This window comes from Elephas maximus, chromosome 22 (genome assembly GCF_024166365.1).
Source record: "Elephas maximus indicus isolate mEleMax1 chromosome 22, mEleMax1 primary haplotype, whole genome shotgun sequence".
Taxonomy (NCBI): Eukaryota; Metazoa; Chordata; class Mammalia; order Proboscidea; family Elephantidae; genus Elephas; species Elephas maximus.
Window position 1 is genome coordinate 21,095,098 of NC_064840.1, and position 11,621 is coordinate 21,106,718.

General features: G+C 48.4%; 1 protein-coding gene across 1 annotated transcript in view; it reads right to left on the minus strand.

The window, feature by feature from the left end:
- UBE2L3 (ubiquitin conjugating enzyme E2 L3) overlaps nt 1–10,631 on the minus strand; it is a 48,683-nt gene extending 38,052 nt beyond the window's left edge. The window contains exon 1 of the mRNA XM_049865939.1: nt 10,568–10,631. Within this exon, the coding sequence (XP_049721896.1) occupies nt 10,568–10,594 (27 nt within the window). The 5' untranslated portion in view covers nt 10,595–10,631. The remainder of the gene's footprint in view (nt 1–10,567) is intronic.
- Nucleotides 10,632–11,621: the final 990 nt, after the last annotated feature.

Sequence of the window (11,621 nt, forward strand, 5' to 3'; positions counted from 1 at the left end):
AGACGGCTGCAGAATCAGCAGTGCACTACAAAGAACAGAGGCCTTAGGCACTAAGCACCTGGGTCCAACCCTTTACTAGAGATGGTCCTTCGATCACCTGAAACGCTGAGTCTAACCTGTAAGTGATATAAAAACTGCTTCACACAGCTGTACTGAGAATTATACGGAACACTGTGTAATACTTAATACCTACCACACAGGAGGTACTCAAGGTTAAGTTTCCTTCCCTTCCATAGTTGAATTAGCACATTTTTAAAACCTAAGATAGTCTCCAGACCAATGTGCATTCTCTATCCTACCTGACCTGACACAGACAAGACAGAGTATTGATGGCCTATGATTAGAGCTCATATGATGCTCAATTAGAAAAATGAATGTGCTTGGGGGTGCAGCGTAGAAAGTCAGTGAAAAAGAGGAAGACCCTCAATGAGATGGACTGACACAGTGGCTGTAACAATGGCCTCAACGTAACAATTGTGAGGATGGCACAGGACCAGGCAGTGTTTCACTCTGTTGTACACAGGGTCACTATGAGTTGGAGCCAACTCAACAACACCTAACAACAAGCCACAGTCTTCGTTATTTCCACCAAACGACCGGGTGGGGTTATGCAAATGAAGTGCTTGTAGCCTACAGAAGAGATTGGATAGCTTGCTAATAATGTAAATGAGGTGCATGGCATGCAAACCCTAACAAGGGGATTGGTCAGTTTTGCCATCCCACTAGGCTTAAAATAAGGCATCCCAGAGGCAGGAAGAGAGGGTCTCACCACCACCAAGAAGAGCCAGGAGTGGAGCACATCCTTTGGACCTGGGATCCCTGTGCTGAGAATCTCCTGGATCCAGGAGACAGAGAGAGCTGCAACACTGGAGATGGCAGGAGATGGCGGCGGCAGAGCCAGGAGATCGGCAGGAGATGGTGCAGTGGGCTTTCTGGCTCACAGAGTGAGAAAGCTGAGTACCTTTGGGCAGGAGGTTTCTGGCGGACTGGGGAGCTCCAGGCACTTATCGGCAGACAAAAAAGAGCTTTGCTACACTTGCCTGAGCAGAGTGGAGGCCGAGGGCCAGAGAGAGGCATGTCTGTGGGCACAGCTGAGAAGAAGCTGTCCTGACCAAAGAGCTGTCTCCTGAGTCGTTTCTCATCCTGAACTGTAACCTGTTATTTCCCTAGTATACCCCATAATCATGAGTATTGTCTGAGTTCTGTGTGGCCATTCAATGAATTATCAAACCCAACAGAGAAGTAGAGAGTACCATGGGAGGGACAGTTGGTGTCAGAATTGGTAAAAAGGTTGGAGGGTAGGGGCATGTCTGACTTCCGCCTCATAGGAATCAGCCTTGGGCTGCTATCTTGATTCTCCTTGCCCCGTGTAAAGTTAGAGGAGGTCACACGCCCCCACCATATCATTTTTGCAGGTGATAAACACAAAGCTTTCAGAAACAACCTAGAAAACAAGGCAAGGAATTGGCTCACAGCACATTATTGACCACTCCTCAAAGACTTCAGAGCGTCATCACCTTCAAAATCCAGTAAAGAACAGAGAGACTTGGTTGAGAAGAGGCCGTAGTGGCCTAACAAAGAGGTTGATTCCGATAACATTCTACAGGGTTTACGAATAACAGCATATAGAAGAGGATGAGATCCTCACAACATCCCAGAGGTAGGCAAGGCAGGCAGGTTAGCTCCATGTTACAGGTGGTAAAGCCGAGGCTCCGAGAGGCCTCACGGCACAGAACCTGTGCATGGCAGGCCCAGGAGCCAGAGACTGAAAGGCTCTTTCGTAAACATCTCAGCACCCAAAGCAGTGGGTTGGGGAGGTTAACGCTCCCAATGAAAACAGGCACAGCAGGAAGGGCCTTGTTTGCTCTGGAATAGCACTTCCCAGTATTTACAACAACAAAAGCATAAACGTATACAGCACTTGCCCTTCACAGCTTGTCATTAAGCACCTATGCTATGTCAGGAACACTTGGAGGCAGTGCCACAGCAAGCGAAAACCTGGCGAAGATGAAACTGGACACTTGAGGGCGAGTTACATAAACCTGCCTTAAAGAAGAGTCCAGTGTTTTTTACAGTTAAAGGAAGCCAAACGATCAAATACCCTCTGCACAAGCTGGTAGGACATTAATAATTTGAAATGGTGACTCCCTGCTTTTGTGACTGTATCAGTGACTAATTTTAAGAGAAATGCAAAACTTTCCAAACTTGCACAAGGACACAACAGGTGACAATGACACTCAATCATGACTACAATATAATTCAATACACTGAAATCCAAACATGAGGCTTTCGATTTAGAGCCCCTGAAAGTGATTCTCTTATTTCAATTATTACTCAGCAAAGGGAGCAGGACCCACACCAGCGCACCGTCCCTTTCATAGGTCAGGAATGTGCGGCTGTCTTGTATCTAGTTCTTATCACAACTAACGACATGTGGCCACCATCAGTTTCACTATCCCCTGTGTGGGAATCCAAACACTGGACTTCCGGCAATGGTATAAGTGAGTGGAAGGCAGGAATTAAGATTTGCGCCGAGACCCTGCTGCACTGCTTCCTGAGCAGGCCCCGTCTCAGGATTTGACTGAAGTGAATGCCCATCAGGACCCTAGAGGAATGCGCTGCCCACACACCTGGGGCAGGCAGGGACAAGGCTGTCTGGCCGCATGGCTGAGTGGTGTGCTGCGGCCCCTCCTGGAATGTGCACCAGAACCTGGGTGTGCCTGGCATTCCGGGCCTACATCCCACTCTCTAGAGCCCAGCACCCCCGCCAGACCAAGCTGCGTGAGAGCTGGGACTCAACCTCTGCAGGTCTGTCCATGGCAGCACCCGACCCAAAACCCTGCCACGAGACGAGGGAGCAGGGTGTGAACTGTCCGCTGTAAACCACGCGGTAGGTCCTTCTGAAAGCTTTCCGTGTACTGAGTTTTCAAAACAAGAGGTACACGGGCATTAAGCAGGCTTTTACAACACAGCTCCAAAAGGGCTCAGAGGCTGTTTTAACATTCGAGGCATACCTTCCCCCAACCCGTGACAGTCAGGGACACCCCCTCTTGACAGTATGGAGCATTGCCATGAGCGTTGGCTTTGACACTAGTGACTGCTTTCATTGCAAATGTGCCTGCTGGGCTAGGGGTTGTCAAAACAGCATTTCACCCCTCCGCTGAACTATGCTAGCAGGAAGGCAGAGGCACAACTTAAAATGAAGTACAGAGAGCTATCGTCAGTGCAGACCTGGACTGTTCAAAAACAGAACAAAATCCTGCCACCCACCTCACCTGCAATGAACATGCCTACTCTCCACCCTGCCCTCCCCGCAACACAAAGAACAACCATCTAAACACCAGAGCCTGACCCTGAGGGTGGGGAGGCCTGGCAGCGAGTATGACTCTGGCACTAGCCTGTGGGTGCCCCTGATGTCTGCTCTCTAAGGCCCCTGGAAGCTCTGGAAGTCTAAAGAAACTGTGGCAAAGGCCAGGAGGAAGAACTGAACAGCCACCAGAAGCAGCCTTTCTTAACTTCCTGCCTCCAGGCTGAAAGAGAAGAAAAAAAACAACATCATTTCTGGGACTGTAACTACTTATTGAAGAGTTTCCCTCCCCAAGCTCAGAAGTGTCAGGCGCCCTCCACAGCACTGTGCTCACCTTGGACAGGGAACAACCTCTGCACTGGACGTGCATTTAGGACAGAAGAGAAAACAGAGTGAGAATCTGAGACACGGGGAAGACAGATTTTGAGTCCCAGAATTTTTAAATTTTGTTGGAAAAAGTAAACCTTTTTCAATAAGGAAACTTTCAAACTGCGATCTCAGTAAATCTTCTACCAACCCTACAGAATAGGTTCTATTTCAAGGGGCAGGATAACACTGCTGTTAAGACTGAGGCCGCGCCTCAATCATGAGGTCCTGTCGTTTAGGCAAGCAGGCTGGCCCACCCTTACCTGGCCCCAACCCACCTGCTCTGCACCATCCCCTACCACTCCTCCAAACTCTCCCCTCCGGCCAGGTGGTTCTCCTCACTACCCTGGAATATGTCCTGCTCGCTGTCAATAACACCTACATTTATCTTGCACTTACTATACACCAAGCACTTTTCTAAGCAATGGATCTATATGAACTCTCATACACAGTGCAGTAACAAGGTACAGAGAGGTTAACTTACCCGGGATCACTCAGCCAAGACATGAAAGATCCAGGATTCAGACTCCACAACCTGAGCTTATAACCACTATGTTGCAGTCTCCCTCCCAATAGCTTTGAGCCTAGATGCCAAGCCCTGCCCTCTCCCGAGGGCTCCCAAGAACAGAAAGGATGAGGCTGGCCAGAGAAGGGCAGCACACACAAAAAAACCCTTCATTAGCCAGCCGAATGGACACGAAAAGAGAGAGCGGAAGGAAGGAGTGTGTTGTCTCATTAGAGGGGAGAGCAATTAGGAGTTTATAGCAATGTGTTTATAAATTTCTGTATGAGAGTCCAACTTGATTTGTAAACTTTCACTTAAAGTACAAAAATTAATTAAAAAAAAAAACCTTCATTAGTGAGTAGCCTGCTACTTCTGGGCACGACAGCTGGGGAGATGTCTGCTCCCACAACCTAAAGGCTACTGTATCTCTCTACCACTCTGTCCTTAAACCCATCAGCACTGCCCTCTGAGATGCCCCTTCTTAAAGGCTGATCTTCCGACAGCTAGCCGGAGACCTTGGCCCTGCCAGAGCAGGCTTCGCAAGAGAGAAGGCTCCTGGTTCTGAAGCCAGGTGCACTGGACATGCCCGCTTAAGAGTAAAACCAGGCCAGTTCCCCAGCGCTTCTTCTAGAACACACCTCAGGGGCTACTAAAACTCAAGGCAGGGGCAGCACAATATCAAAAGCTGGCAGCCACGTTGGTAGGCAGGTAGATGGTCTTTGAGGTTCCTCAGGACACCTCGGCTACTCACAGGTCACACTGGGGAACAAAAGTGACTCAGCCTTACTGGCTACCAGGTCCCTCTCCTCTTCAACTGCCCAAATTCCACTAGTCCTCTAAGGGCCAGGCCCAGCTCCATGCTCCTCGCCATCAGAGGACTTTCTCTCCTGGTACCTGTTATCCACCTGGCACACATCCAGCACACAGTGGACAGACCTGAGCACACAGGAGCACAGGCCAGAGGAGTAGCCCCCTGAGCTGAGACTTGAGGACAAGAAGTCACACTATTGCAGAGAAGAGACTAGAACCCCAGTAAAGAGACCTAGAGTGTGCACTGAATGCATGCTATGTTTAGGGGATTCCACAGAGGGCTGGGGAGGCCCGCTCCTGGAGGAACATGGAGAAGAATGTGGCTATTTTAACGCAGAGTCCCTGCCTCCTTCCTGGTCTACTGAATTCTGTTACGATCGCTGAGGGCAGGGGCTGGACATGTGTGTTTTTTCTAAAACTCCGCAGACAACTATGACACACTGCTGGTTAGGAACCAAGGCTTGACTGCCAAGGAGTAGAGAAACTACTGCAGGTTCTGATGCAAGTGTCCTGGCCACAAATGGCAGTGGACTAGACCAAGGGCATAGCAATGGGAATGGAGAACAGAGAGCAATGTAATCTGGCACTATCTGGGAAGCAGCTAGGTGGGAGGAAAGGTCCATGTGATGGACTGAATTGTGTGTGTGTGTGTGTGTGTCCCCCGACACAAATATGTCTTGCAAATCCTAGCCCATATGCCTGTGGTTAGAATCCCATTTGGGAATAGGCTGTCTTTGTTATATCTCTTTCAAGATATAAAAGAGATTGAACAAGCAAGCAGAGACGAGGTAAGACAGAGGCCAAGACACATGGAGATCTCCAAGGAACCAGCAAGCAGAGGCTGAAGAGACATGGATCTTCCCCCAGAGCCAACAGAGACCGAAAGCCTTCCCCTAGAGGTAGCTCCCTGAATTCGGACTTCTAGCCTCCCAAACTGTAAGAAAATAAATTCATTTGTTGAAGCCATCCACTTGTGGTGTTTCTGTTGGAGCAGCACTAGATAACTAAGACAGTCCAGGAGGACTCCCCCAAGGTTTTCCCTCCGCAACTAAGTAGACAAGTGGACCAGTACATAAGGCAAGAAGGGGGAGAAGTGTGGGGATGGGGGAGAGGCACAGGGCAATGAGCTTAGAATCAGATGCCTATAGGCCTACCAGCCATTCAAAGGAAAAAAATCTCCAGGGGGTTGGATACAAGAGTCTGGGCTCCGGAGGGATGTCTCCAAGGTTCTTTCAGCTGTAATTCCTCAATTACTATGGTAGCAAAGAAATTTGCAGTGTCTCTTGAACATTTAGTGATACTTCCCAATAGAATGAGGATACTTTCAATGGCCTGGTTAATCAAACGCTAAATCACCATTGTCTTAATTTAGGGAGTTTTAACAAGATCAGAACAGACCCAAGTACTCTGAAACAAGTGTTTCAGTTCTGGTATATACCTTGTAAGAATTGATTACTCTTATAATCTTATGATTATTGCAATAATTGAGTATAAGCTTTCTCAGCACCTGTAACAATGTTCTTTTAATTGAGAAACATTTACAAAGAACGTCTTTAAGAGAGGTTAGAACAGCCCCAAGTTACTGGGATGTACTTAGGATAAGAAATGCAGTGTTCTTTTCAATTCCCAAAAAGCCAGTGGACTGAGGACATTTACACTGGCCTAACATCATTTGTAAAACTCCCCTCACCTGACACAAACATACCACCATTCATACTCGTTGCTGTATTGTGTTAATTATCCAACCCCCGAGAACATAAACCTCTGCTCAAGAGCAAACTAGTTCATTGCTTAGTACAATAAGCTGCAAGAAACGAGCTGTTATTGAGCGACTCCTCCTACTCACTCGCATGTGATTAAGGACAAAGAGAAAGTACTCTAATTTGGAGTTCTGAGTGAACACTATTTAAATAGCATTAAAAGGTTGCTACAAATCTCGTTTCCTTACCTCAACACTTATACCACAATAACTAATAAAATGTCACTCCCCTCTTAAATCCACAAATTTCCCCCAGGAGCAAAGCCCTTCTGGGAAGATACTCAATGGGAGGGCCCTTAGGGGAAATGCGTGTATTTGTGATGCTGAAAAGAAATGATCAGAGGAACCCATTTCCCTTAGACACACCTACTAGTTTCACTTTTGTAGCTATTTCGCCTCCTGATCGATGCAATGGTTACAATCTGGTTGTTGCCATCAAGGAATGCTGACTTAGCCGCTTGGGAATTAAAAAGTATTTAATACATTATTAACATTGTAATTCCTAAAAAAGGTTCTGAAAAAGGTTAATCCTTTTGCCCAATGCCTTTTAAATTAAAGACTTTAGCATACTCACTGTGCCTAAAACAACTTCTCGGCCTGATATATGCAAATCACTCTACTTTTAATAATGTATTTTACACTATCCATTGTTACAAAGAAATCTTTGATTCAAAGTTCCTGGAAAAGATAGCTTGGGAAATCAAAAATGCTTTAAGATGTAATTCACTGGTTCATTCAACATCTGTTTGCTCTGCCTTAGGCAATTTTCTAGGCACTAAGTTCCAACCTGTCACAATCACAAATCCCTTTATTATTTCCACCTGGTGTATTGACTGTTAATCAACCTACATTAATATTTTTTCTGTTTTTTGGGTTTGGTTTGGTTTCAAATAACCACACTTAAACAGTGATGCTCAGAGCCAATGATCAATGTCATGAAACTGGTGTTCCTCCACAGAATTTAAAAACTTTCCAATCACAACTCAAGACACTGGACACGCTCGTCCAAGCAGCCCTGGAGTAAGCGATGGAGGCATCGAACATGAGATTCCGAGCCAAGGCTATCTAGCAGTTTATCTCTCCCCATCACTGTTTTCTACTCCACCTTAAGTAAACCTCTCAACCTGTCTAAACCCAAAAACCAAACCCACTCCCATCGAGTTGATTCCAACTCATGGTGACCCTAAAGGACAGAGTAGAAATGCCCCCACAGGGTTTCCAAAGCTGTAAATCTTTGTGGAAGCAGACATCTTTCTCCCTTGGAGCCACTGGTGGTTTTGAACTGTCGACCTTTCAGTTAGCAGCCAAGCACTTTAACCACTTCGGCACAAGAGCTCCAACTTCAACCTATCTAAGCCTCACAATTTCCTCATTTATAAAATGAAGGTGACGATAAACTAACTTTCAGTGTTGTTGAAAAGCCATGAAAGAACTTATGTAAATCGCCTAGCACTTAATAAGTACTCAATGTTCACTTCTTTCTGAGCTCCAACTTTTTAGAAACACAAAAATAATTCAACTCAAAAACTACAATAACTCCCCTCTCAAATCCCTAGGGGACTGAATCAGATCCTCCCCCTGGAGGAATCAGAACCTGGCAGGAAAGACAGTCTGTGTTAACACAAGTCAGATATGACAAGTGCTCCAACAGAAACATAAAGACAGTGCTGTGGTCACACAAAGGAGGAAACAACTCATTCTGGGGAGGGATGAGAGGGGGCAGGCCTCAGAGTAGTTAGCATTGGAGTAGAACCTAGGGCTTCCCTGGAGAGGATGAGAAAGAAGGGAAAGTAGCCTAACTCAAGTACAGCGAACAGTATGTACAAACAGAGTCCACATACCCCATAGCAGGTGGGTAAGAGCAGAGGGCTTCCGAGTCAAACAGAACTGAGTTTCGCAGCAGTTCCTGCGCTCTCTCCCCCTAGCTAGGTAACCTGGGGTAAACCATCTCTCTGTATTCCATTTTCTCACCTACAGGTGGGCAGACCTGCACAGAGTAAAATGGTAGGTACTGTGATTAGGCATGAGGTCAGCAGGAAACCAAGAGGAAGGAGGTCAGGCTAAACAGGTTGCTTTCTGCCAGCTCAAGAAGGGTCTTGCCTGCAAATTAATAATTAGGATTAAATGCTGGGGACAATAAAACCATAGAGGTTTTTAACAGGAGAGTGAAAGGATTAAATATTTGATTTTGGGTTTAGAAAAAGAATGCTGGTATCCATGAAGGGAGGGTCCCTGGGTGGTGCAAACAGTTTGGTCTTGGCTACTAACCTAAAGGTTGGTGGTTGGAACCCACCCAGTGGCATCGCAGAAGAAAGGCCTGCCAATCTGCTTACAGGGAAGAAAACCATGTGGTGCAGTTCTACTCTGTAATACATGGATTGCCCTGAGTCCACTGCAATGTTTGAGGGGTTTTTTTGGTCCATGAAAGGGCGAGTCAGGAAGAGGGAGGGGCATGTGAGTGATTTCAGTAATATTAGGAAGGAAAGCATGCACTCAAGAAATCTTTCCAAAGTAAAACTCACAAGGCTGGATGGCTGGCTGCACTTGGGGAAGAGAGTAGAGAAGTAAATGAATGGTGAGAGTTCTCTCATCTGGGCGACTGGTGGACAGAGAAAAGATGAGAGGTCTGGAGTGTGCTAACTGTTCTTTTGTGCCCACTTCCAGTACAGTTTTATAGTTAAATGTTCTCTTTAGTCCTTACTGAACACCAGAAAGGAAATGGTCCCTGGGAGGAAGGGCCCACAGGCTGTGACTCCCAAGTTCAATGTCTAGTTCACTCAAGCACTACTCTCTGCCCAGGACAACCTCTAGCTCTTCATTTCCCCTTAGGAAACCAGCTCCTGGGCCTTTTTTTTACTTCCGGCCCGGTGCCTATCACAAACACCGATGGGTCGGCTCCCGCGAACAGCGGCAAACCCACTGGCCAAAGAACCAGGTCTGTGTTTCTCACAAGGAAGCCAATTATCAAGGTGGCACCCCACTGCATTCAGGATCGAAAGCACACGTAATTTTTTATAAACTTTGACTTGTTTTGATTTGAGCGGCTGAAGACAACCCCCAGCCCCTAAAAAACGGCACTTCGCTTCATTAGGGAAAGCAGATCGGAATGACTAAGTAGTTGGATAGAAATGGAGATGGGGAAGGAGAATCGCGCCACGATCCGAGCCAACCCCACGCCTTCCTGGAGTTGGAACTTGCCGGGTGTGTGTGACTCTGCAGTCACAAGGCGACAGTTTCTAGAACCCAGTTCACGTTCAAACGACCCACCAAAAATTGCCCTAACTTTCGTCGCCCGGTCTCCTCCTTCCTTCCCCAGGCCAAGCCTCCCAGTCGCCCGACCTCCTGGGCTGCAGCTCCGTCGAGCCGGGATCGGAGCCCGACGCACTGGGCCCAGGGCGGGGCGGCCCCGCAGCGCGGGATCCCAGTCGGGGCTTCGGGGCTCAGGCCTTCCCCACGGGCGCCCAGTTTGGGCCTCCAGGACGAGTACCAAAAACACTGCCGCCCTGGCCTGGGTCGGGTAGAGTGGAGCTGCGGCGAGAGGAGGGGGCCCGACCGGCCTTCAGGCTCCGGGGGCAGGGTGGACTCCCCCGGCCGGGTACAGGGGCCGGCGGCGGCTCCCGGCGCGGCCTGGCGCGCCCGCCCAGGCTGCGGCCTAGGCGGCCCCGTTAGCTCCCTCTGCCCGCGCGGGGCCTGGGGGTCGGCGGGGCTACGCCGGGCGGTAGCCTGGCCGGCGGCGCACTAAGGAGCTTTGACCCGCCGCGGAGGCCTGGAGCCCGGGACGCCGCCCCCAACCCGGCCGGCGCCGGAGAATGGCCTTTACCTTCATCAGCCTCCTGCTGGCCGCCATCTTGGATCTGGTGCTGCTGCTGTCCCAGAATGCATCGCGGCCGGCCGGGCGGCTAAACCCCCCCTCACTTCCTGGAGAGGGGGAGGGGCGACGGGACGGGGCGGGGCCGGAACCTGAAGGTGGGGCGGTGCCGGGAAGTCCGAGGCGCCTACTGTGTGCAGGCAGCGGTGCGGAGGAGACCTTGCAGAAACACGGGTAAACTGCCCTCCGGGGGCGTCCAATCTGATAGCAGTTACAAACAGTGTCTGGCACATAGTAGGTACACAGTCAACATTCGTTGCATAAAATAATTGGATGCCCAAGATTATTTCAGGCACCGGTTAAGCGCCGTGCAGAAATGAAACTGGGTGGTACGATAGGAACTGTAATGACCTACTTTTCATTTGGACGTCAAGAAATCCTCACGGAGGCAATAATATAAATGATGTTAACAACACTTGGAATTCCTGAAGGAGCCCTAGGGGCTCAAACCGTTAAGCATTCAGCTGCTAGCCAAAAACTTGGAGGTTCCAATTCACCCAGAGGTGCCCTCCTGAGAAAGGCCTTGCTATCTGCTTCCGAAAAATCAGCCAATGAAAACCGTATGAATTAACAACAAAAAGACAACTCAGTCGAAAAAATGGGCTAAGGACTTGAACAGGGATTTCACCAAGGAATATATTCAAATGGCCTACGAGAAAAGATGCTCAACATTATTAGCCATTAAACCAAATGAAACCCACTGCCATGCAATCGATACTAACTCATAGCAACCCTATGAGACAGGGTGCAGTTGCCTCCATAAGGTTTCCAAGGCTGTAAAATCTTTACAGAAGCAGACTGCCACATCTTTCACCTGCAGAGCATCTGTTGAGTTTGAACCCCCAACCTTTTGGTTAGCAGACGGCTCTTTACTACATCACCAGGAATCCATTAGCCACTGTAAAAAAAAAAAAAAAAACAACTCCTTGCCGTGGAGCTGATTCCAACTCATAGAGACCCCATAGGACAGAATAGAGCCCTTATAGGGTTTCCAAGGAGTGGCTGA